The 24,702-nt window shown below is 54.2% G+C and overlaps 2 protein-coding genes across 7 annotated transcripts; both read right to left on the reverse strand.

The window, feature by feature from the left end:
- Positions 1–4,741: 4,741 nt before the first annotated feature.
- Positions 4,742–13,368, reverse strand: St6galnac4 (ST6 N-acetylgalactosaminide alpha-2,6-sialyltransferase 4). 2 transcript variants are annotated; one of them, XM_003470623.5, is made up of 6 exons: positions 13,182–13,367; positions 12,691–12,777; positions 11,493–11,678; positions 8,713–9,125; positions 6,314–6,421; positions 4,742–5,426 (listed from the first exon to the last, which is right to left on the reverse strand). In XM_003470623.5, exons 2-6 carry the CDS (start codon positions 12,700–12,702, stop codon positions 5,237–5,239), a joined length of 909 nt encoding a protein of 302 aa, XP_003470671.2. In that variant the 5' UTR covers positions 12,703–12,777; positions 13,182–13,367; the 3' UTR covers positions 4,742–5,236. The 2 variants fall into 2 exon arrangements, with proteins under 2 accessions (XP_003470671.2, XP_063084173.1); XM_063228103.1 differs by lacking the exon at positions 6,314–6,421 and having other exon boundaries at positions 13,182–13,368.
- Positions 13,369–16,284: 2,916 nt separating this feature from the next.
- Pip5kl1 (phosphatidylinositol-4-phosphate 5-kinase like 1) lies at positions 16,285–23,622 on the reverse strand. 5 transcript variants are annotated; one of them, XM_023565449.2, is made up of 10 exons: positions 23,484–23,622; positions 22,458–22,667; positions 21,288–21,338; positions 20,961–21,115; positions 20,615–20,739; positions 20,365–20,399; positions 20,234–20,289; positions 19,269–19,381; positions 18,531–18,684; positions 16,285–17,535 (listed from the first exon to the last, which is right to left on the reverse strand). In XM_023565449.2, exons 1-10 carry the CDS (start codon positions 23,511–23,513, stop codon positions 17,268–17,270), a joined length of 1,197 nt encoding a protein of 398 aa, XP_023421217.2. In that variant the 5' UTR covers positions 23,514–23,622; the 3' UTR covers positions 16,285–17,267. The 5 variants fall into 5 exon arrangements, with proteins under 5 accessions (XP_023421217.2, XP_063084203.1, XP_063084196.1 ...); XM_063228133.1 differs by lacking the exon at positions 23,484–23,622 and adding an exon at positions 23,180–23,194; XM_023565450.2 differs by lacking the exon at positions 16,285–17,535 and adding an exon at positions 17,543–18,167.
- Positions 23,623–24,702: the final 1,080 nt, after the last annotated feature.

A 24,702-nucleotide genomic window follows, 5' to 3' on the forward strand; every position in this document is an offset into this window, starting at 1 on the left:
GGGGTGGGGGCCCTGATGACAGGTCAGGGGCTACACCAAAGGTAGAAGCGCTCTGTCCCCAACCCAAGCCCTAGGATCACAAAGTGAGACAGGGTGCCTCAGCTGGCCTCCAGATCACAGTGGGACCTGGTGCACACCCCCCAGGCCTGTGAGGTTCCTGGGCCCACGTTGACTGCAGCAGGCTCTTCCTCAGGGCTGGCTTCCCTTGGGTGTTTGAGGGACCAGGATTGTCCACCCCAAAAGTGAGGACAGTGAGAGCTCCTTCTGCACAACACCCTGCAAACACACTCCTACGGAATCCCTAAAATAACCTGTGCCAAGGGTGCCACTGTTACCTCAACTTTCCGGGGGAAACTGAGGCTCAGAGAACACACAGGTGGCAGAGCTAGGATTAATACCCCAAGCCTGGGAGAACCCCACAGGTGAAAGGGAAAACTGTATTAGAAAAATTGTTCTTTTGGGGCTGGGGATTTAGCTCAGCGGCATAAGTGCCTGCCTTGCAAGCACATGGTCATGAGTTTGGTCCCCAGTACCAATAAAAAAAAAAAAATCGTTCTTTTAAAACTTTGTTCTCTCTGAAGCCACCTGGCTCTGTTTCATGGCTCTGTAACTGCTGTCTGAGCCCTATTACCATGATGGCATAACACAACATACGAGATGCCTGATTGTACCCAAATTCGTGGTCATTAACCTAAGCTAGCAACTGATGGTCATTAATCTAGCCCTATAACTGATAATCGCACCCCAAGACCTAATCAGAGCTGCCATGCTGTCCTGTTCCGCCTGTGTCACCCGTTTACGCCTCCTATAAAATGCTGGCTCACAGACACTCACTGCCTGGTCTTTGTTGTAAGTTCTTCCAGCCAGGACCCCTGGTGTAAAATACAACTGTTCACTGCCTCCTGACTTCCTTGAGTGTTGTTCCTTTCCTGAACTCAATTTTGCAGTAACAGGGCCGCACCCTGGATCCCTTTGCAAACTTCCTTGTGGGGAGCCACTAACCAACCCCTACAGGTCAAGGCCCCATTTTGTATTCTTGCCAGTGACTCACTTCCCCATTTGATCCCCATTTCATCAACTTTACCTGAGCAATCACACCCGTAATCCTGTTAGTTGACCTCGGTTGCATCCTACCTCATGCCCGCCTTGTGAGCTCCCATTTTTCCCACCTTAGACTCACCTCACCTCATGTGTTTGCTCTATAAAAATCCCTAGAAAAGGTAGGGTCTTTGGCAACCCACTCAGGACCCCTTCTTTCTCTCTAGTACAGACGCTTTCTTTCTCAGAAAATACATCCCACTCTAAACCTCCATTGTTCCTAAAATTCATCCTTTGATTTTGGAGAACACGAACTTGTACCAGACATCTAGCAGGGAGGGAGTTTCCCTTCCCTATATCACGGGGAGATCTTATCTACCACCCAGTTCCCAATAAGAAGCCAAAGCCAAGGCCCGTGGAGAGCACCCAGTACGGGTCTGAGAGGGCCATCCAGGTAATACCAACCTGGGTTGGGATAAGCCAAGCTGGTTTGTCTGGAACAGCTGTTTTAGTCCCCAGCTAACTGACTAAATCAATTAGCTGAGTCACTGAACAGGAACTCCGAGGTTTGCAGATACCATGTCATCCTTAAGGTCCAAACAGACTTTCATTGAAGCTGTCCTCCAAAATAGGACAGGCTTAGATTTAGTCTTTCTATGAGGAAGAGACTGCAATGCCCTGAGAGAAAACTGCTGTCTCTATGCTAATAAGTCTATAATAGCCCAGGTCTGAAATAATTGCCAGAGAGACTAGATAACCAGGTCAAAGAACAAAATCAGAAGCAGGAATGGTTCTGAGGTCTATTAGACTTGAGACCCTAGTTAGGGCCCCTGAAAGCCCTTACGTTAATTTTCTTGATAGGGCCCTGCCTGATTAATTGGATTATTTGCTTTGTTTCTGAACAGATCAACAGTATAGGTTTCCAAATGGCCCTAAGAGCTACTGTCTTTTTTTTTTTGGTCTCTTTCCTTTCTTCTCAGTACCGGGAATCAAACTTACGACTACCTGCTTGTAAGGCAGGCACTTATGCCACTGAGCTAAACCTCCAGCCCCCAGAGCTACTGCTTCTATGCAGCTTTACATTGAAAAAGATTTTCCTGAGCAACGACAAGAGAGAGAAATGAAAGGGAAAATTGTACTAGGAAAACTTGTGGGGTTTTTTGTTTTTGTCTTTTTGAGACAGTCTATGAGTTCAGGCTGGACTTGAGCTCACTTTATAGTCTAGGCTGGTCTTGAACTTGCAACAATCCTCCTGCCTCAGCCTCCTGAGTGCTGGGAATACAGGTGTGAGTCACCATACCCAGCAAAAAATTGTTCTTTTAAAACTTTGTTCTCTTTGATGCTGCTTAGCTCTGTGACCATTTCATGGCTTAGTAATTCCTATCTTGACCCCTGTAATCACAAGAGCATAACCGAACATTCCAGATGCTTGACTGTACCCAGATTCGTGGTCATTAACCTAGGCTAGCCACTGATGGGCATTAATCTAGCCCTATAACTGATGACCTCACCCCAAGACCTAATCAGAGCTGCCATGCTGTCCTGTCCCGCCTGTCACCCGTATACGCCTCCTATAAAATGCTGGCTCACAGACACTCACTGCCTGGTTTATGTTGTAAATTCTTCCAGCCAGGACCCCTGGTGTAAAATAAAACTGTTCACTGCCTCCTGACTTCCTTGGGTGTTGTTCCTTTCCTGGACTCAGTTTGTGGCAATAGGGCTGCATTCTGGACCCCTTTGCAAACTTGTGCTCCAGATGATTTTCTTCCTTCCACTGTGCTCTGGGAAGAGCTTTCAGAGACCTCATCCACCACCCAGCTTTCAATTCAAGGCCAAAGCCAAGGCCCAGCAAGAGCACAAGGTCCTTCCTGGCCTCACAGAGCCTGGCTAGGGGCCAGGTGTGGGGATTTATCAAAGCCGGAAAGGGGCTTGCAGGAAGGGAAGACAGATGGGAGCCGGGAGCCCCATAAACACTGCTCCCCAACCTCACAGTAGTTCTTCCTGAACACAGGCAGTGGCCCTGGGCTGATCACATAGCACCCAGGTCGCCTGCTGTCCTGGCCTTGGCTATACAGGTGAGGACACAACTCGAGCCTCCAGGGCCCACTGGGCTCTGGTGGACTATGGAGAGGCAAGGATGGGGTACAGGTGAGGCATCCTGCTCCTCCTCGGGAATGTGAGCAGACTTATGCCCACCACTCACCTTCCAATGGCTGAAAAGTGGGGAGGGGATCCCAGGCTTCTGCTCTGGAGCTCTAAGCACACCTGAACCAGCTACCAGAGTTGCCACAGGGCACCTCTGGGTGCTCAGTGGAAGTGGCCAGTAAGTCTCTCCTTCCAGGTCTCCACACCAGAAAGATAAGTATTTAGGCCAACCCAGTAAGCAGTAAATACCACACCTGGGGGAGGGCCAGGACCCAGCCTCTTAAACCTGGGCATCTGCTGGAGGATGGAGAAAGTGGCCACTTCTGGGGACGGGTTCAAATCCTATCTGGGCCACATTTCCCTGGCCTTGGACACCTATGGGGAAAGGTGGGAGGGTGGGCGGGGAGCCCACTGCCCATCTGTCACTACCAAGCAAGGGCTGTGCCAGCTGAAGGTGACGCCATTTAAAATAATGGGTCCAACATATCAAGGGCTGACCACACAGATGGGGATGGCCCATAATCCCAGCACCAGGAGGCTGAGACAGCAGGATCACCGCAAGTTCATGGCCAGCCTGGGCTAAGCCATCACCCTGCTACCTTCATTTGGGATTCTCCTGTCTCTTCCCACTGGGCAAACCTCATAGGCCCACCAGGCACTGGGTAAGGAACAAAGGCAGTGCTCTGGGCCAGTGCCAGGCCTCTCCTGAGCAGGCAGGGGAAGGAGGGCATGTTCCCAGTCACCCAGAGACTTCAGTATGACTGTCTATGTCACTTGGGAGGTGTGACTCTGTGCTGGGAAACAATGAGTAATCTCAAGTTGGTGACAGTGAAGCCCAGACTTAGGAGCCCAGAGTTCTGAACGTATTCTCCCCATCAAGAAAGGAAGGGGTGGGTTCCTACTTGGGGGGGCCTCTTCCTCCCTGTTCCTACTACTCTGTTCCTCTTCCTCCCCTGTTCCTACTACTACTACTCTTTCTACCTGTTCCTACTTGGGGGGGCCTGATTCCTCCTGACTCAGCCTCCCATGGCCAGGGCCACATTTATGGTTGGCTGGTAGGTTTGTTCCTCCCATTTCACAATGGAGGAGAAATGAAACTGAGATTGAAAAGCTCCAGCCACAGCTAGGGCCAGCATAGGCCTCACTTCCGCTCTGGCAATGTCCCTGAAGGGCCACCTGTGTATTCTCTCTATAAAGCAATCAATCTCAGCTTAATAGGGAATTTTACTGCCTGGTGCTTTGGGATTTGACTTTTGTGCCAGGAAGGTGAGGTGGGGGGAAATACACCCTACTGCCTCATCCAACCTGACCTTGATTCCATTCCCGTGGGGTGCAGGCCAGGCATCCCCGAGAAACATCTGACTTGGCCCCATCTCCTTGGGCAGCCCAGCTGCAGCACCCAGGGTTGGGGGATGGCTTCGGGGTGTAAGCGCATGGGAGGGCATAGCCTTAGAGGACCCAGAAGGGCCCAACCGGCCCCCTGCTCAATCTGTTACAGGCCTGTGTCCAGAAGGAAGTCCCAGGCCTCACCCTGGACAAACAACCACCCCAGACAGTGTTCAGAAAATGCATTTACCCGTATACCCCGGAGACAGCTCTGGTGGCCACACCCAGAGGCCCCTGAGGCCCACAAACCCCAGGTTCCTGGCTACCCTGGTCAGAGCCACAGCCTGAGAAGGTGACACCAGAGGCAACTGGGGTGAGTAGGGGACAGATGGGGACTGGCACAGATCATGATGCTGGTGAGTGGGGCCGCTGGCCCCAGGGGCAAAGGCCACTTGAGAGACCTGGTGGTGGGGTGAGTCCCAAAATCAAGACATGAGTCCTTGGGGAGTAGGAGTAGGGTAGGCACCTCTCTAGTTCCCCTCAAGGCATAGGGCTGGAGATGGCCCGGGTGTCCCCTGGGTGGGGCAGAAAGGAGCCCTAGGTCCACCTAGCATGTGGCAGGAGGCAAGAGGCATAAATTAAATGTTCTCAGTGGAGTGTGGTGGCCAGGGATGGGACGCAGGCCCATCGGACGTGTGGCGGCTGGCTGGCTGGCTGGCAATGGCAGCTACTGGACCCTCCAGGACGGATGGGCGAACACGATCGGCCTCTTCTTGGCCCAGCGTGAGAACACGGCCTTCTCGGTGATGAAGCGGTGGGCGCTCCGTGGGGCGCGTTCATGTGCCAGGTACATCTGGCACTCGTCCAGCCGGCCCTTCTCGAAGTAGTGATAAGGCACCGAGGGGTGGCTCTGTTCCCTGCAGGGTGGGGACATGGCCGGTGGGGACGCTGGGATCTACCTCCGCCTCCTCTCTGGGACCCAGGCCTGGTCTCAGCTAGTGGGCCCCTCTTTCCCCACACACAGAGGCAGTCAGCCCAGGGTGCCCTGCTGCCCAGGGACCCCCAGGAGGCCACAGGCCACAGAGTCTGGCGCTTTGAAACAAGTTCCAAAATGAGCAGGTGTGAACACGTCTGAACTGGTTATAACAACACTGAAGTCTACTAAGGTAACGGAGTTACAAAATGCCCTCTCTGGAGCAGAACTGATTTAGGAAGCCAAAACAGTAAGGTAAATAAAACCTTATCTGTAATCTACTGGGGATACATGTTACACATGTACATATCCTCCTAATGTTTGTGGGAGACACTTTCCTAGATTATTCCCTCTAAATGGTTAATCAACCTTCTGAGAAAGTTGCCACTGTTTTTTTTTTTTTTTCCCCTGGCCTGGAAAAGTGTGTGTGTGTGTGTGTGTGTGTGTGTGTGTGTGTGTGTGTGTGTAGCTGGAACCCAGAATTTTCACCTGAGCTACATTCCCAGCTCTTTTTGAGACAAGGTGTCACAAGTTGCCCAGGCTTGGCTCAGACTTGAGATCCTTCTGCCTCAGCCTCCCAGAGTGCTGTGATTACAGAGCTCCCAGCTCAGAAAGCTCAATTCTTTTTTTTTCTATTTTATATCCAAAGAGGTAGCAGGGCCACACCAGCAAGTGCTGGGGTCTGTAGTCTTTCCTGGGAGGTGAGTGTTTTCCTGAGGTCTAATGCCCATGGCGTTTCTGTGTCTTTGTCACATGCAGCCCCTAAAGCCCCTGGGTCCCTGGCAAGGTCTGGGAACCCCACACCTCCCCTCCTGTGGGCAGCCACCTGACCTGCAGTAACTGTCGCTGACCATCCCATAGACCACGATCTCCTCACACAGCTCCAGGGCCAGGATCATGGTGAACCAGCCAGTGCTGAGAAACGACCCCGACTGTCTCCTGGGGAGACAGGGACACTGTTATAGAGTCTCCCAACATCCATGCTCTTGGGGCCTCAGCATGGCACCCTCCGTGCCGAAGACCATGCTCAGGGGGTTCTTGGGAAGCCCCAGGCCAACAAGAGCCAGAAGAGGAGGAACGGGCTGCTGAGCCACGTGTGCCCAGCCCCTCACCCGACAGGCTGTATTAGGCCCTGTTCTGCACCTGGTACGCTGGGTATGAGCTCTGGCTGCATCCTTATCTAAGAGGCCAGGCCTGGGGAGCTAGCAGTTGGCCGCAGAGCACAGTGGTTAAGAGAGGTGGAGTAGATGATAGACGGCCTATGAATCGAGCTATTCAGGAGGCAGAGGCAGAAAGGATCACAGCCTGGACAACTTAGTGACACCATGTGTCACTAAACAAAACAAAAACAAAAGTGTCTCAAAACAAAACAAAACAAAAAAAAAGGGCAGGGCACAGCTCAGCGGCAGAGCGTAGAATCTCATGTACCACTACCAAAAAAAAAAAAAAAACAGGAGTGTTCTGAGTCTTCCACTCCAACCCTCCTCTGCTATAGGGCATTAGAGTTACCATGAACCCCTCTGAGCCTCATCGACCTGTCTGTGAAATGGGAGTAATTTTAGGTGGCAATGGGGAGGAGTCCTGTGAGCTCGGCCCTACATCCCACTTGGCACAGGGCTGAGAGGAGGCCAGCCCAGGCGGTTCTTTCATTCAAACCTCCCAGGCCCTGCAGCTGGCCTTGAACCTGCCAGACAGGGACAAACATTCCCGAGGGATGGGCAGCAGGGAAACAAATGTAAACAAGGTGATGTCAGTGTGTGACACCTGCTGCAAAGACAAGGGCACACAGATGGCGAGGAGAAGGGCAGTGTTCAGAAGGCTGAGGCAGGAGGATTGCTGCTGAGTTCCAGGCTAGTCCTGACTACATAGTGAGTTCAAGACCCTGTGAGGTCAAGGAAGGCCACAGGCAATAGCAGGGAGGGCACTAAGGCTCAGGAAGGACTGTAGATTGGGCTAAGGTGGCACCCACAGGCATGGAAAATGTGAGAGTCAAATGCATATGCCAGGGGATGGCATGAGGGTGGTCAGGGACAAAGCCTAACTTTGGGTTTTTTTTTAAAACTTTGAGATGGAAGTCTCATTAAGTTGCCCAGATTAGACTTGATCTTGTGATCCTTCTGTCTCAGCCTCCTTGAGCACTGGGACCACAGGCATAAATCTGACTCCATAAGCTCATACCTGACTCCATAAGCTCAAGTTTTTGGTTGAGCCACTTGAGGCTGTTGCAGGGAAAACAGGATTTTGGACAGAGCATTTACCTCAATGCCTAGCAGGGGAAGATGGCAGTTACACCCATAAGTGCTTCTCTGGTTATCATCGCGGCTGAATGGACACCTCTCCAGCGTCCACAGCCCAGCCTGCATGCACAAGGGCTGAAGAAGACAATCTGAGTGACTCTCCTTGAATGCAGAGCCATCACTGCGACACTGATTACATCCAGGCTTATTTCCACACACTGATATGTACAGAGTGGGCTATGGTTTTCCTCTCTCTCCAAAGGACTCTAAGCATTGCAAACAAGGCTGGCCAAGGTACTGGTCTATAATCTCTAAAGCCATCAGACTGTCTCCTGTTTCCTTGCATAGTGCTCTCTGTAAAAGATACGAGCACAGCGGGATGGCAGAGCCAGTCAGCTCCAGGAATGTCAACTGGGTAGGAGCCTCGAAATAAGGAGGCTGTGAGTTCCCAGGGCACAAAGGTTTACATATCAGAGACTGAAGCAATAGCTTCCAAAAACAATTCAGTTACTACCTTAACTGAATTATGCAGACTGATTCTTCTGCTTATCATTGTCCCTGCATTTTGTGGAGATGCTTTTCTCCCTACCTGGCCAGCCAGCTCAAGTTACTTGCGTAATTCCTGCCATCCTCACTGTTACTCATCCCTGTGCCACCCCCCTTCTTCACAAGATAATAAATTCTGGGAGAGGCCTAGGACTAGGGTCTTTGGCCACACATCCTCACAGGGACTCCTTGGCTGCCTTAACTTGGAATATGTCTTGGTGTCTTTATTCTCGCCATGGGTTGCACTGGAGGTGGTAGACTGGAATTAACTTGCCGGGATTCCAATAACGTCTCAATGGCATTACAAATATAACTTTTTGGATAGTGAGGAGCACTAAGCAAGGAATTACAATACTCAATACCTGGTATTACAATAAGGCCCATACTGACTCCCAGAACAAACCCCAGCCCATCAAGAGGCTCCCGGCCAAGGTGGCCCGAGCTCACCGGTTCTTGCCCGTCTCGTCCTGAAAGATCTGGTCGCAGTGGGCCATCATGCGCTCGGTGAAGGTGTAGACCTGTAACCCCGGGTACATCTGCGTGAGCTGCAACAGCGTGCGGTAGGTGCGGCCGCCCAGTGTGCGGTCCATGTGCCTGCCCTGGCCCCACACCACGTAGAGCGTGTCTCGGGCCTGCTGGAAGTAGTGGGAGTAGTTGCGCAGCAGCAGTGGCACGCTCGTGTGCGAGATGACACGCAGGGTGCTGCGCCGACCCACGTCTGCCTCGAAGCCCACGGTGGGCGCCTGGTTCATGCGCAGCACACATTCGGCACCGTCGATCTGGGCACCCAGCCCAGACCCGAGCATCTGGCCGGAGCTGGACACCACGGCACAGCTGCGGCATGGCTCCCGGACCAGCGGCTGCAGGATGAGGCAGAGAGAAAGGGGGATCTGGGACCCGGGCCTGCACACTCCTGCCCCTGTGTCCCCCACCCACCCACTGGTCTTTGCCATGCCCAGCATTTGAGCTCCAAGACCTGACCCAGTCCACTGGCAGGCTGGTTAGCGGGTGACACCTGACACAGTTTGGATCCTACATTCACACCCAAAGCTTCCTTTTGAGCCATGCCCCTCCTGTGACTTGCTGAACCCTAAAGTCCCCCATCTTGGGCATTTCACTAGGGGTGCAGAAGCAGACATTTAAACTGAGTAATCTGTAATCCAGCACTCCAGCAGCTGAGGCAGGAGGATTTCTAGAAAATGCCAGCCTTGGCTACCTAGTGAGTTCAAGGCCAGCCTGAACTATATACTGAGATCTCCTCTTTAAAAAAAAAATCTTGACTTAGGCTGGGGATATAGCCTGATAGCCTGCCTGGCAAGGGTGAGGTCCTAAGTTCGATTCCTCTTATCAAAAGAAAGAAAGAAAGAAAAAGCAAAAGGTTATAACTTAGGTCTAGATGTCCCCAAAAGGCCTTATATGGCCATAGGTGAGGCTTTTTCAGAGGTGGCCAGATATACAATGTGTTATGATAGGATTGACCCATGGTGCAAAGTATAGATAAGATATAAGGGACAGAAAGTGGCTCTCTACTTGCATGAAACTGTTTTTCCTCTTTGTTGCCCCTCTGCCCCGCCACCCTGCCTTGGAACTGGCCAACTACAGATGGAAACCTCTACAAACTGTGAACCAAATAAGTCTTTCCTCCCTTACCTTGTGGGAGTAGGGTATTTTCATCTCAGCAACAAGAAAAGTAACTAAGAAATAACTGCCCAGGGAGTGGGTGGCACAAACCTGGGGCATAGAGAGATTTGTGCCACCCTGAGGGGCAATGCAGCCAATGAGCCACAGCTGTTGAGGAAATGACCCAGGCCTCTGTGCCTTCAGGCACTTTGGCTTGCCAAAGTGTGTCAAAGACATGGGACATGGATTCTGGTTCATTCCAGTTCAGACAGGACAGTGTGGTACCCCACTTACGGGCATTTCATGCTTGCCTAAATGTTGCTTTAAGGACACATGAGCCCATTTATCCATAGCCCAGTGATAAAGAATAAGACTTCCTTATCTTGTCTAGACTCAGCTGACAAGCAGGGGTCTGTTCTGCTTAGGTCACCCAGGCTCCAAGAGGTGTCATGTGCATTTTCATGAGGCCTTTAAAGCTTTCTCATTGACCCCAAAACATAAAGTTGGCCCTTCTGGCCAAGCACAGTAACACATGTGTGTAATACCAACAGCCTGGGAGTTTGAGGCAGGAGGATCGTTGTTCAAACCCAGCTTGGAGGGGCTGGGGATTTAGCTCAGCGGCATAAGCGCCTGCCTTGCAAGCAGGCAGTCGTGAGTTCGATCCCTGGTACTGATAAAAATGAAAAATACCAACAAAACAAAACAAAACAAAACCCAGCTTGGACAACTTAGTGAAACCCTGATCCAAAATAAAAATGTAAAAAGGGCTGGGGTGTAGTTAGGTGGCCCAGCAGGTTCAGCAGTACAGGAAGATGTAGATGTCCCTAGTTTTTTGGGTTTTTTTGGACAGGAACTTTCTATGTAGTCTGGGCTGGCCTTGAATTTCATTTTCCCTTCTCAGTGTAGGAAATCTTCAGTAGAGAAAAGAAAAAAAAAAGTGAGATAGAGAGACTCTTTTGATGTTCAAACTTAGGATTTCCTACTTCTCTTAAGAAAAACAAACTTGGTGTGGTGCACATCCTGTATTCTCAGCTTTAGGGAGGCTGAGGCAGGAGGGACTGTAGGAAGTTTGAGGCCAGCCTGAGCTGAGCCACATAGTAAGTTCAAGCTGTGCCTGAAAAACAGATCCTGTCTCAAAAAATAAGTAAAATAAAATAAATTTTAAAAATTAAAGAAAAACAGTTGGGTGGGTACCTCATGCCTGTAATACCAGCCTTTGGGAGGTTGAGGCAGGAGCATCACCATAGGTTCGAGGTCAGCCTGGGCTACATAGTGAGGTCTTGTCTCAAAAAAGAAAATAAAAAAACAAAAAACAAAAACAAAACAAAAAAACAGGATCCATCAACCACACAAAGCCACATACACTGTGGGTGCCAGGTGTGCATGTGTTGAAAAGATGGTGGGGTGGAGATGCACAGAATGCACACCTGTGTGCTATGGTGGCGCCTATCTCTCCCACCTGAGAGCAGCCATCCTGTCGAGAGGACCTCTATCTTCCCAAGATACACTGTGAGCAGCCAGGCAATCTATGGGCTCAGAGAGGTAAAGGGAGCAGCCACGGTCACACAGCCAGGACACCCTGGTGCTGTGCTGCCTGGCAGACCCACCTTCCCATCAGGCACGCTGCTGTACCCGCTGAAGTGCAAGGGCCCTGGTGCAGTGGGGCTGGAGTCCACAGGGAGGTGGTGGTCCGGGCAGGTGGTCCGGCAGGGAGGCAGGCAGCTCCAGCAGGACAAGAGGATATAGACGACAGAGAAGACCAAGGAGCACAGGATGATGAGCAGGAGGCGACCCTGAGAGAGAGAAAGCAGTGATGAAGAAGATGTCTAGAGCCCACACCCCAGCAGCTCTCAGATCCCACAGTCTACTTTAACCAGGCCCTGTGCTACCCCCCATGGCCCCACCTCCCTCCCTTGCCCCACTCCCACTGACTCAGTAACTGTCCTCAAGCTCTGAGCAGGATGTAGGCCAGCATGCCAGGAGGTGGAAGGAATCAAGGGAAGCATCTTTCCAGTCAGTTCCATAATTGGAAAGCTGTTGTCTGGGGTTCATGCCTCTGGAAACCACATGCACTAGGTACCCCTTCTGACTCCCTTGAATCAGGGCCTACCCCCTGAGTGGGACCTGGGTCTGCTACTGTGTGCAGGGCTATGGCAGTTGACACCTGTGTGTCTCTGAGTTCTGGGTCCAGCAGCTGGTGCTCTCTGAAAACCAGAGGCAGGAAAACAGCCCCACCCTGGTTTCCAGGGGTATCCTGCCAAAGGTCCCCTTTCTTTTCTGCCCACAAGCCGCAGCAGCTTTAAAAAAGTCTCTTGCTTCTGGCCAGCTGTTTCAGTCCTGCCTAGTATCTGGTTCCCTGCCTGGGAGGCACCAAACCCTGAGACCTTGCCTAGGGCAGCAGAGGTTAATCTCATCTCCCAAAGTCCAGGTCTCTCCCCACAGCCAGGGGGCTGAGTAACACCATGAGTAGGGGGCCACAGATGCTGCGACTGTCACCTCTATCACTGGTGAGGAGAGCAAGGAACTGAAACCAAGATGCAGATGCCACTTGCCTGGGGTCGCACAGAGCTGGGCTGACCCCCCAGGGAAGCGTCCTTGTGTGCAGTGAGGTCAGAAGAGACCATGGGTTGGGGCGTAGCTCAGATCGACAGCACATGCTCGCCAGGCACAAAGCCCAGGGTTCGAACACCCACACCAAGGAAACCGAAACACAAAACAACCCCACAAAAAGCGTGGGAAGGCAGTGGAGGCTGCTGTGCTGCAAGATAAACTTCCCCCTGGGCCTCCCCTCTCGGCGCTACTTACCTGAGCCTTCATGCTGCCGCAGGCCCTCAGCAGTCCTGGAGCTGCTGTCCCCAGGAGCCAGGCTGGGAAGGGCTGTGTGCTAGGCACCTGCCAAGACTTGAAAATCAGAGCCCGGAAGGGAAAGGGGGCCGGGGGCGAGGAGGGCGGCGTACTGAGGCAGGGCAGCGTGCAGACTGGGATCAGGGAATGGCCCCTGGGAACCAGGCTCCTTAAAGTCTCCGCCCTCGGGCGGCAGTGTGGCATCCTAAAGGAGGGGAGCCCCCCACCCCGTGCCAAGCAGTCCCACGGCGCAGATGAGGAAGCAGGGCTGAGGGAGGCGCTCAGGACTCAAGGTCACCCCATAGGTCCGAAGCTGAGAGAGCCGGGAGCCCGGATCGCAACCTCCTCCATCCTCCCACCCCGCGGGACCACGCGAGGCCCGGGACCCACACACGGGGGCTTTCCTCCTCGGCCTAGCGAATCCACCGACCCCTCCCCGGCCAGGACCTAACCGGGTGGGCAGATCGAAGCGCGCCGGAGCCTCTCCATCGGCAGCGTGGAGCTCCATGTCCGGCGGGCCAGGCGAGCCGGGCTGAAGCTGGGGCCCCAGGGCGAAGGCGGCGCCTCGGCCGCAGCTCCCGCCCGTCAGAACCACAAGCAGCGCCGCCAGCCGGGGGCGGGGCCTTGGAGGGGCGGGGTCTTGTGGCAGGAGGAGGGGACTGAAGGTCGGGGCGGGGCCGGCGGGCGCGACCCCGGACGGGACGTACGTGCCGGCGACCACGCCTCTGGGCGGAGGGCGGGGCCTCGGCATCGGGGGCGGGGCCTGAGCCGAGCATCTCATATTTTTTCCTCTTCAGTTTCTGCCTGCGCTCTGGATGGCAAAGCCAGAGAATGTCGGAGCCAGGGGGCTGTGGCTGCCGGGCCACTCAGATTTCAGTGTTTCCATTTCTGAACTGGCAGGCTTGGTGACACGCTGCTGTAATTCCAGCACTCAGGAGGCTGAGGCAGGAAAGATTGTGAGTTCAAAGTTAGCTTATGTTATGTAATGAGATCCTGTCTCCAAAAAAAAGAGCAAACAAGGGGCTAGGAATTTAGCTCAGCAGCATAAGCACCTGCCTTGCAAGCAGGTAGTCGTCGTGAGTTCAATCCCCGGTACCAATAAAAAGGAAAAAGACCAAAAAAAAAAAAAAAAGAGCAAACAAGAAAAAGAGAGAAAAGAATCTATTTCTTTGCCAGGCGTGGAGGCTCACGCCTGTAATCCCAGCACTCTGGAGGCTGAGGCAGGAGGATCCTTGCAAGTTCGAGACCAGCCTAGGCCACAGAGTGAGCTCAAGGCCAGCCTGAACTGTACAACGAGACCCTATCTCAAAAAAAAAAAAGTATTTCTGGAATGGGGGCAAGACCTGAGAAATGAATCAAGGGCGTTGGTCGGGGGATTCAGGCTGGTAGAATTGCCAGATTTAGCCAGTAAAATAGAACACGCCCAATTAAATTGGAGTTTCAGATAAACAGTGAAGACACGAGTTGTTTTTAATAGAATTGTTTTATATTTTGGTACTGAGGGTTGAAGCTAGGACCCGGCACATGCTAGGCAAGTGAGCTACATCCACAACCTTTTTATTTAATTTGACACAAGGTCTGGCTAAGTTGCCCACACTGGCATTGAATTTGTGATCCTCCTGCCTCAGCATCCAGGGTAGCTGGGGTTACGGGTGTGAGCCACCTTGCCCAGCTAGTGGTTTTATTTTGATGATGTTCATGTACCTTCGTCTAAACTCCTCTCTCCTCTGGGAAGTGGCATGGTGCAGGTGTCACTTGTAACAGTCAGATTCGAAGCTGGGCAGCTTCTCTCTAGAGTCAGGCTCTGACACCCCCCCCCCCAGTCCCGGGGCCCTGGTAAATGCTGAAAATCGGGGCTGAAGCAAATGTCCCAGCTGCAAATGTCTTCAGGGACTGGGGTGTCCATCCCTGGTTCAGCAGCCTTCCAATTCTGCCCTGCCCCTGACCTGGTATCCTAGATTCCCATCCTTCCCCTGTCCTGTGGGCAGGGACCACAGCCAAAGCAGCCCTGCCCTTTTCCAGGCCTCCTTTGGGTATAAGGGGTCCCGGATCCTTCTGGCTTCCCCACGTCCTTTTCCTCCATGTTTCTCTCCACATAGACTTTGCCTCCAAAATCTGTCCCCCAAAGCTGGCATGGTGACACACTAGGGAGGCTGAGGCACAAGGGTCATCTCAAGTTTGAGGCCCGCCTGAGGGACATAGCAGGAAACCCTCTGTCCTTATCTCTGCACAGTGTGGACCCCTGCCTCCTCTGGGTCACTCTCCCTCTGCCTACCTTCTGGCCCTACCTCGGGACCTTCATACTCACCGTCCCTCTGCCTCTCCTGCTCTCGGCATGTGGCTTTCTTGTCACGTGGCTCAAACATCACCTCAGAAAAGTCCTTGCCACACACCCTACCCGCCATTGCATCCTGGCTTCTTCCGTTCCATCTGGTTTATTTTACTCTTTTTTTTTTTTTTTTTCCTGGACTGGGGATTGAGCCCAGGGTCTTCATGCTGAACTATGTCTCTGGCCCGTTTTTATTTTATTTTTATTTAGTCAGGATCTCCATATGTTGGTAAGTTGCCCAGGCTGACCTGAAACTTTCAAAACATCCTCCTGTCTCAGCCTCCCCAAGTGCTGGGCTCATAGGGGCACCCAGCTCTCACTGACTTTATTTTCTTCACTGCATTTGTCATGGCCTGAAGTCACCCTGGGTACTTGTGATGTCCTTGCTCAGGGTCCTTTGCCCACTGGCAGGGGCGCCCTGGGTCCCTGAGGTCTTTCTTGGACAACTCACCGCCCTCTTTCTCAGGCCCTGCCAAAGTTCATAGCGGAAAAAGGGAGAAGGCTGAGTCACCCAAGCATCAGAACTGGACTTTGGGCTTTCTGCACCCCAGCTCCTGCCACTCCTGAAGGAATGTCCCAATCCATCCCCTCCCAAGTGACAACCAGAGCCTAACAGTCCCCATATTTCCCTGCTGAGTAAGAACAAGAAATGCCTATAGGCACAATGCCTGCCTGGCAAGTGCGAGGTTGTGAGTTCGATTCCCCATACAAAAAAACAAAACAAAACAAAACAAAAAAAAGCTTGTGGTTCTTACAGGCTCAGACAGACTGAGTCATCATCACTGAGGTCACCCTGGCAACCAGCAGTGACACGGCTGTTCTGGAGCTGAGCTGCAGCCCTGTGGCCTGGATCAGTGCCCCCACCTCCCACTCCTGACAGTAGCGCCCGATGGTGCCCAGTGGCTTTCCTGCCCCTGAGTGACCACACAGGCCCAGCCCCGCCACACTGGCCTCGATACCAGGAGACGATTTCTTTCTTTAAATGACTCCTCTCACCCAGGCTTTGGCGTGCTTGTAGCTGTGTGACTCTTCTGATGTCTGGGAGTTAAGCCAGGTCGACCCCCCCCCCCCCCCGTGTGAGGCTGTGTCCCAGCCCTGTGGCCCCAGCTTCCCCAAGAGGTTTGGTCACGCTGGGTTCTTGTTATCGCCCAGCCCAGAGCTCTGGAAAGGCATCTGGCTCTGTCCCTGGATCCCCATCATCCAGCAGAGAGCCTGTCACACTGCCATGCTCAGTAAATATTTAATAGGTTGACGAGGTCCATTTTCATCCTTTCCACTGTGCATGAAGACCTAGAGGCACAGAGGGCTTTAGCACCTTGCCCTGGTCACACAGCCAGGCTCTGGGGCAGATCCGAAGCAGAGGTCCCCTTGGGCATAGGTGGATGGGACTTTGGATTGGGATCAGAGACCAGGCTGACATTTTCTGGTGGGGGGAAAAGGGTTGGTGAGGGGCGATGGGGCTCCTTCGGGTCTTGGCAGCTGACCACTGACCGTGCCCCAAAGCTGTGGTCCTCCTGCCTCAGCCTCCTGAGTGCTGAGGTTACAGGCATGTGCCATCACCATACGTGACTTCCTGCCATCTTTCACACATGGGAAAAGTGACTCTCAAAGGACAGAGCTCACTGGAGAGCCTCCCAGAGCTGCCGGAAGCCACTGCCCACCCTCTACCACCCACACCCCAAGGTAGGGGTGCATCCTAGAGGGAGATGGTAGGGCCCTGTGAGCATCAGGAGGCCTGAGTCCTTGGGGCCTTGCCACTTACCCATGCATAAGCCCCTTAAAGACTCTGGGCCTCAGTTTCCCCATCTGGACGACCAGGGGCGGAGCCTTTAGCCTCTGCCTGCCCCAGATTGTGAGGCTGGGACTGCAGGGGTCCAGGACTAAAAACACCGACTCCTGGGGCCACAAGGCAAGGTAGAGCCTGGCCCAGCATTAGTGTTGCACGATGGTGCTCAGTCCCTTCACCCCTGAGCCTCCATGTCGTGGTCTGTAAAAAGAGAATAACAGCATTTTTACAAGAGCGAATGCAGGGCATCCTCTGGACAGTGCGGGGCACAGCTCCACCCTCAACGGTCATCGCACTGGTTGGAGGGCGCTGCCCTCTGTTGGCCTCTGGCGGAACAGCAGGCAAGATGTATGGGTGCAGTGGGCACCAGAACTCCTGGCGATCGCCCATTGTCTGGATGGGGAGACTGAGGCCAGGCACTGCTCACTCGCTGTGTGCCTCGACCCACTGGCAGAGGCGCTGGGCATAGCAGCCTGGGCTGACGGTGGAGAAGGTCCGACCTGGGTAACGCAGCGTCTTCCATAAATGCTCCAGCCGCTTACGAAGCCCATAGACAGTTGCGAGGTCCACCAGGCCCAGGAAATAGCGGTGCTCGGGCCCATCCAGGACGTGCAGAGCATTGGGGCCGTCGGGCAGCAACCGGCGATTCTGGGAGCTCTGCTCGTCTGGGCTCTGCGCCCCAAGCATAGACCTGGGGGGGGCCACCGTAGGTGAGTCCACTGCCTGCTCTGAGGAGCCCAGCTGTCCCCATCCCTGGTCAGGTGGCCCAGAAGACAGAGGAAATGGTGCTGATGTCTAGACCTGCATTGTCCCCAAAACAGGCACCGGTCACCAGACGGGAAAATATGTACTGATTTTCAAAAACACTATGAAGGAAAGAATGTTGACAAGCCCCTCAATTCTCCTGCTGATTGGATAAAGTTCGCAAGTTTTGAATGTGTTGAGTAACTTAGTAAAATTAATTTCATCTTTTTTTAATCTTAGTTTTTCTTTCTTGTTTCTGGAGAAGGTCTTGCTATGTAGATCAAGTGGGCCTCAATGCGCCATCCTCCTGCCTCAGCCTCCAGAGTACTGGGATTACAGGCATGCACCACTGCATTTGGTTGTTTTACTTTTAAAATGAGGCTACTAGATAGGTCAAGAGGCTGAGGCAGGAGGGTCACTGGGAGTTCAAGGCCAGCCTGAACGACAAAGACACATAGAAAACAAACCATGGAATAAAATGGGACCAAGCCCCAAGGTCATAGTCAGCAGGCAAGGAGTGACAGAAGGACATGATGGTGGTATCTCAGTGATGCCCTCTGGTTCCTGGGGACAGGACCACTGGAGTGGAAGACAAGAATTTAGGTACTCTCTCTGGCAGAATACAGCTCCCTAGGTCTTTCCCTGTTCTCGAACCTCTGGGCTCCACACCACTGCTGAAAATGGGCAGATTCTTTAGTTCAACAGGGAGGTCCTCATCCGGCTGGACCCTGGCTGTTCCCTGCCCTGCTGTGGTCCGCCTGTGTCCTATGTCTATCACTTCCAGCTTTTCCAGCCCTCTTTACCCTGCGCGCGTGCACACACACACACACACACACACACACACACACGCATGCACACACTCCACGCTTTGTGGCCTTTGTATACTGCTGCCTGATATTTGTCCCACACATGCTCTTGCCAAGATCTGAAGGAGGGGCTCACCTGGCCACCCGGAAGATGACACTGCCTCCCTGGCCCTGTTCGTCCTCATGGAGTTGCTGGAAGGCCAGGAGGAGGCTGTAGTCCAGCACCCGGAGTTCCCGCAGGAAGGTGGTGTCCAGTTCCATCTGACGGAGGAGCCAGCTCCGCTGCGGCCCTGCAGAGCACCACAGCTGGCCTGAGCCTCATCCTGTGCCAGCCACGACCCCCACAAGCTCCTGCCCCGGGAGGGCAGGTGTCACCCCTGTCCCCAGTGCACAAGAAAGGAAGCTTATCTACACTTTGTCTTGTTCATCCAGCCTTCAAATCTGGGAGCCAGGACTGACCTCTGCTTTGCCTGACTCCAGAATCTAAGGTTGATGTTTGTTCTTTATTTCTGAGACAAGTTCTTGCTGCTTTGTAGTTTGGACTGGCCTCGAACTCAACTCTGTGGCTGGCCTTGAACTCATGGCCATCCTCCTGCCTCAGCCTCGTGAATATTGGGATTATAGAAATGTGCTACCACATCCAACCTTGCTCATTTTTGAGCCACGGTCTCACCGTGTATTCTAGGATGGCCTTGAACTCACTATATAACCCAGGCTGGCCTTGAACTCTCAATAATCCTTCTCCCGAGTGCTGGGATTACATGCACGAGACACCACAATCTAGGTTTTTAAGGGCCCAGGCATAGAGCTGTGCTGGCACGCGTGGGAACTTCCACCTGATTGGAGGAAGGCCATGACCACGCCCATGGCTCACCCAGGTTCATGGTCTTGCCCTGAAAATTGAGGTCCTTCATCACCAGGACAATGGGGCTGCCCTCAGGGGCGGGCTCCACCCAGCGGCTCACCTCGCAGCCCTTGATGTCATACCTGGGGAGTGAGGGGACATTTTCAGCTTTACACTCATGAGGGGCACCAGGGCTCTTACAAAGCACTAATCAAACACGAGAGGCTCACTGGGTGACCGTTCCCATTTGCATCCAACTCATTAAACACAGCACCTGGAAACCTTAGGACAACCCAGGTCTCTTAGTGTCCTCACGCTGGAGATGAGGAGACTGAGGCTTAGAGAGCTCCCAGGATGCGCCACACACAGTACGCATGGAGCACAACAGAGGTACCTGCCCAGGCCACTGGAAGCCCAGCCCAGCCCAGACTTTAGAGCTGCCTGTGCCTGCTGCTCGGCTCTGTGTCACTGCCAAGATGTCCTAGACACAGAATTGCTGAGGAGGTGGCCATGGGGAGAATCACGGTGGTATAGGGCTGTGTGCAGAGGCCATTTTTTTTTTCCTGCTTGATTGATTTTGCACTATTAAAGATTGAATCCAGAACCCTCCCTCATACCAAGGTTCACCCCAGCCTTTTTTTTTTTTTTTTTTTTTTTAAATAAGATCTTGCTAAATTACTAAATTGTCCCGCTGGGCTTGAACTGGTGATCCTTCTGCCTCTGCCTCCCAGAGTGCTGGAATCACAGGTATGTGTCACTACACTGGGCTGAAAGGCTGAGTTTTAATCCCTTTTCTACACCGGCTGCATGGCCTGGATTCTCTCCGGGAGTGAGGGGAGTAAAGGAGACCATGAGCGTGACTGCGCAGAGGCACACACAGCGCTCAGAGAGGCGGAAGGGGAGCACCACGTCCCTTGCCCTCTCGGGCTCCATGTGGCGTCTGCCCAGTGAGTGTCCGGTGGGGTAGGCCCCGTGCTTACTCTTGGCCCTCTCACCTCTCAGCGATGCGGCCGGCAGGGTAGAAGACGCTCTGCATGATGATGAAGTACTTCTGGGGAGAAGGATGGCGAGTGAGGGGAGCCCGGACCTCACACTCCAGTCCCTGGCTCCCCTCGGCCTCACCCACCTTCTTTCCCTGGGCCACCCGCAGACTGTGCACTCCTGGAAGCGGAAAGGGCGCCAGGTGAGGGTCCCAAGCTCCACAGCCCAGGATCCAGGCCTCCCCCACCCACACCAGGTCCAGGCCCCGCCTCCTATGCCTGCCCCCGGGACCCTCCCCCAGGATCGTCCAATCGCAAGTCTGAGTTTTAGGCCCCGCCCACATAACCCCGCCTTCCCAGGTACCCGTCTTCGGGGCCCGCCCCCAGCCCGCCTACCCAGCAACCGTGCGAGCAGCGAATGTGGGTGCCGCTGCAGGTGCTGCACGTAGCGGGGCAGGTGGGCGAGCAGCACCCGCACCTCCCGGCGCCGCTGGGTCTTGAGAAAGAAGCGCTGGTCATGGCTGCGGGGTGGCAGGAAAAGGTCACTGTCCGCGCCTAGCTGGGGCGGCTCCCGCTGGACCCTCTGCTTCTAGCCTGGACACAAGGTTCTCTCCGCGTCTCAGCTTGCGACCACCACATGCCTGCCCCCTATCCCCATCTTTCCGCAACCCCCCCCCCCCGACCATGTTCTCCTCAAGGGGATTGCCCCTTGCCCAGAGCCCCAACCCTGTAGCAAGCTCACGACAGGAAGAAGCTGGCCTTGCTCTTGGAGGTGCTGAGGAACTGCAGGTAGGGGCCACCGGGGCCCAGCGCGGCCTGATAGTCCTCTTCCGCCAGGCCCAGGGAGCGTCGCAGTCGTGCAAAGGCCGGACCGGCCAGGGTGCCCAGCTCGAAGCCCTGTGGAGGAGATAGAGCAGCCCCAAGAGTGTCCACGTGGGTCCAGGGAACAGCTGGCCCTGGTACAGTAGACTCAGGTGAACCCACACTGCATGGGGTGCGGGGAAACTGAGGGCAAGAAAGAGCAAAGACCACTGCAGCGCCCCCCCAGCGAGAGTCTTGGGCCTCCTACCTCATGAACCTGGGTCAGAACCTCTGAAAAGTCTTCCTGTGTGGGCAGTCCCTATAGGAAGGGGTCAGAGTCTCAGGCAAAACAAGACTTCCCACCGCCTGCCCCAGGGTCTTACACTTGCCCTCGACCCCTAACCCCAACTTGATTCCTTCCACATACAGGGTCCTGCGGGTGGCCCTAAGCTTGGCAGATGGACTGCTGACACTCCTAGGGCTGCAGGGAAGAGGACAGTGACATGACACAGGGTTGCAGCTGGGTCATCCGCCAGCCCCAGGCTCTGAGTTCAAGCCTGGGCACATGCCCTCAGTCACATGTTGGCCAAGTGAAGCCAGGTTCCATCTCAGCACAAGGAGATGGCCTCGAAGCCAGATGACCTGGGAGTGGCAGATCAGAAAAGGCTTCTTGGGCGAGGTGACCTCGGAGCTGAAATCGGAGGGGTCATAGAAAGGAGATGCAGGGTGCTTAGGGCAAGAGAAATAGCACTGCTGGCTGCTGACCAGCAAGGGAAGAAGTCAGGCTGTCTGTGGCCAGTGAGGGAAAGTCAGGGGGTGGGTGGGGCAAGGCAATTGGTCCTCACTGCCTACAGAATCTGAAAAGCTATACGAAGTACTGGGGAGCTAAGAGGGCTTCAGCAGGTGATGAAGTCAGGTTGTGGTTTAGAGGGCTCCCCTGGGACCCTCCACTCTCTCTGGACCTCCAGGTCCCTGTGCTGGGGACTTGGCCTGCTGGCTGTAGTCTGATGGTACACACACTAATGACACACATGCTCACCGGGGCATGCCCAGCTGCTGAGCTTGCAGTTGGGTGACCCTTTCTGCTGAACCAGCGAGGTCCCAGCCCAGGCTTCAGGGAGGATGGGCTGTGCAGGCAGGGTGGGGGTGGCATCCCTTTTCAATCATATACCCTGGCAGGACCAGAGAGGCTCAGAAACCAAGGGGTGCAATTCCCCCACCATTATAAGGATGTGGGCACTGGGGCAAGGCACCTCGAGAGTCACATAGCAAACACACATGCTCCCAAATCCCTGAGCTTTCCTGCTTCCTTCTCAACAAGTCTCAGCCTCCTTGCACCAAGCTCCTGCCTTCTGCCTTTCAGAACTCCTCTCTGATCCCCCCAAGGCAGCAGCCTGAGCACTGGAGGATGGGCATGTAGGGCAGTAGGGCTGTTCACCGTGGGTGGGCGGTCTACGGAGACCTGGGTGGCAGCCCACAGCCCAGCTTGCATCATGGTCATCAAGCCGTGGAGCTCATGCCTCGGGCCTATCTCAAACAGTCCCAGGCGGGTCTGCCTGTCCCGCAGGCGCCAAAGGAGGCCTCGGCGGCGGCGGCTGGAGCTTGAGGTGGCTCCTCTTCTTCCAGCCTCTGGGGAGGGGGCCAGGGCCTGGCAAGTAGGGGTACAGAAAGCAAAGACAGGCAAATTCAGAGGGGCAAAGACCCAGGTTCAAATCCCACTTGGATTAACTGTGAACCTTCCTCTCTCTCTCTGCCTCAGTTTCCTCCGCTGAAAATTAGGGATAACGCTGTTGCCACCTCAAGTGTTGTGAGGGGCTGCATGCTGCGTCAGACAGCATGAAGGTCCTTACTACAGTCGCCAGAAGGCACAGGATGATATGCGTTCGGCAGTCAAACCTGGCTGAGACTGACCCTGTCTCCAGCTGTGTGACCTTAGGTGAATCAGTGCTTTTTTTTCTCCTCTTCTGCAATGAAAAACTGAAAGAACTCCTTTCTGGAGGTACCGACTGTTACTGTTAAGCATAGCTCCCGCACGCACAGAAAGCCCTGCTCGAAGGAACCGTGCCTGCCCACCATCCACTCAGATCTATCCCACCGTCTCTGCTGACTTCCCGCAGGCCCGCGCCGAGGGTCAGCAGGGGCTGAGATCACACAGCTGACCTGTTACTCGTGGGCACCCATGGTGTGCCCTGCACTGGCTGAGAGCTCCTAACGGCCCTGTAAAGGAGGAACCTTTAGTACCATCTCTGTCTTCCCGATGAGGAGAGTGAGGAAGCCCTCCCGGGACACCCAGCAGATCGCCCCCTTTTAAACCTGCGCCCTCTATGGGGCGTGTCCTGGTCCCTAGTCCAGGGCAGGGTCCCTCCCAGGCAGGTATGGGGGCGTGTCCGTGCCGCAGGTTCAGGGCAAGAGAGGCCCACCAACCGCTCCCTTTCCTGCTCCTTCTCCTCAAGTCAGCACCTACCTCACGGGGACCTGGGCTCGGTACGGCCATTGCCCCGCAGCAGCTTCCCGGGCTTTGGCCGCGTCCCCTTGTCGCCCCGCTGCAGGAACCAGGCCCCGCCCCTGCCTCTCAATCGACCAATCGTGTGGCGCCGATCACGGCCGCGCCCAATCTCAGCTGGGGGGCGCTGGCGATCGCCTGCGGGTCCCGCCCCCACGGCTGCAGCATCCCTGAGCCCAGAGGTTCAGGCGGGGCGGGGCCGCCGGGCGTGGGCTCGCGTCTCGGGGAGGGAAGACCCCTCATTCTGTCCGTAAAGTGCGGGGCCCGGATCTCCGGGGCTGCCTGGGGAGGCAGGTACCCTAGATCCCGGGCTGCTCACCCATTCAGGCATGAAATTCCCACTGGCTGTCTTTCAGATAAAGAAACTAAGATCAGGGGGAAGACGTGATCACCTCCAAGCCACACAGGAAGTCAGAGCCTTCATTCAATGAACAGAATTACTTGAAACACCCACTTTGGCCCGGAAGCCAGGCTAGGCTCGGAGGTTTGCTGGAAAGTGGGTGGGAGGACACAGTTACCACAGAGATCTTTTAAAAGCCTGAGTTAGATGATGTCACTGTCATGCTTAAAGCTTCCAGTGGCTTCTCGTGGCAGTGGAACAAAATTCAAATTCCTTGCCGTGGCCCTGCCCACTGCATGCCCTGTCCCAACCAACCTACAGCCCTGCACCTCTGTCCGAATAGGTGCCTGTATCCAGCTACTCAGGCGTGGAGCCTCTGGCTTGTGCAGTCCTTCCCCCCAGACAGCGTTCACCTTGTTCCTGTCACCTTGAAGATACCCCGCATTCTTGAATACACCCCCTTTATTTTTTTCATTGCCCTCTGCAGTGTCAGAGATTTTTGTTTTCTTTTTTTGGTGGTGGTGGTGGGGGAACAGCGCCTTATTGTGTATTCCAGACTGGACTTGAACTCACTATGTACCTCACACTGGTCTCTAACTCACTGTGAACCTCCTGCCTCAGCTCCTGAATGCTCGGATTGCAGATGAATCAGAGATTTCTCATTCATTTATTGGTAATCACCCTTCTAGAATAAGACTGCCACTACAGCGGGAATCATGCTGGCCTTGTGTCCTGGCTCAGTGCTCTCTAAGTGAATATTGGACCAATGTGAATACGAGGCACAAAGGGCCTTGGTGAGTCCCAGGAAGTGAAAGCCCAGCGTGGCTCAAGTGATTAGAA

This window comes from Cavia porcellus, unplaced genomic scaffold (assembly GCF_034190915.1).
Source record: "Cavia porcellus strain 051 isolate PalLab524CR breed Dunkin Hartley unplaced genomic scaffold, mCavPor4.1 scaffold_1, whole genome shotgun sequence".
Lineage (NCBI taxonomy): Eukaryota > Metazoa > Chordata > Mammalia > Rodentia > Caviidae > Cavia > Cavia porcellus.

Coding starts and splice junctions, on each gene's coding strand:
- St6galnac4 (XM_003470623.5), bottom strand. Junction 6,422..8,712: donor GACGAGACGGGCAAGAACCG/GTGAGCTCGGGC, acceptor CTGTCTCCCCAG/GAGACAGTCGGGGTCGTTTC. Junction 5,427..6,313: donor GTCAGCGACAGTTACTGCAG/GTCAGGTGGCTG, acceptor CCCACCCTGCAG/GGAACAGAGCCACCCCTCGG.
- Pip5kl1 (XM_023565449.2), bottom strand. CDS start 23,513: ATGGCCGTACCGAGCCCAGGTCCCCGTGAG. Junction 22,668..23,483: donor CGAGCCCAGGTCCCCGTGAG/GTAGGTGCTGAC, acceptor CCTACTTGCCAG/GCCCTGGCCCCCTCCCCAGA. Junction 20,740..20,960: donor AAGGCCAGCTTCTTCCTGTC/GTGAGCTTGCTA, acceptor GCCACCCCGCAG/CCATGACCAGCGCTTCTTTC.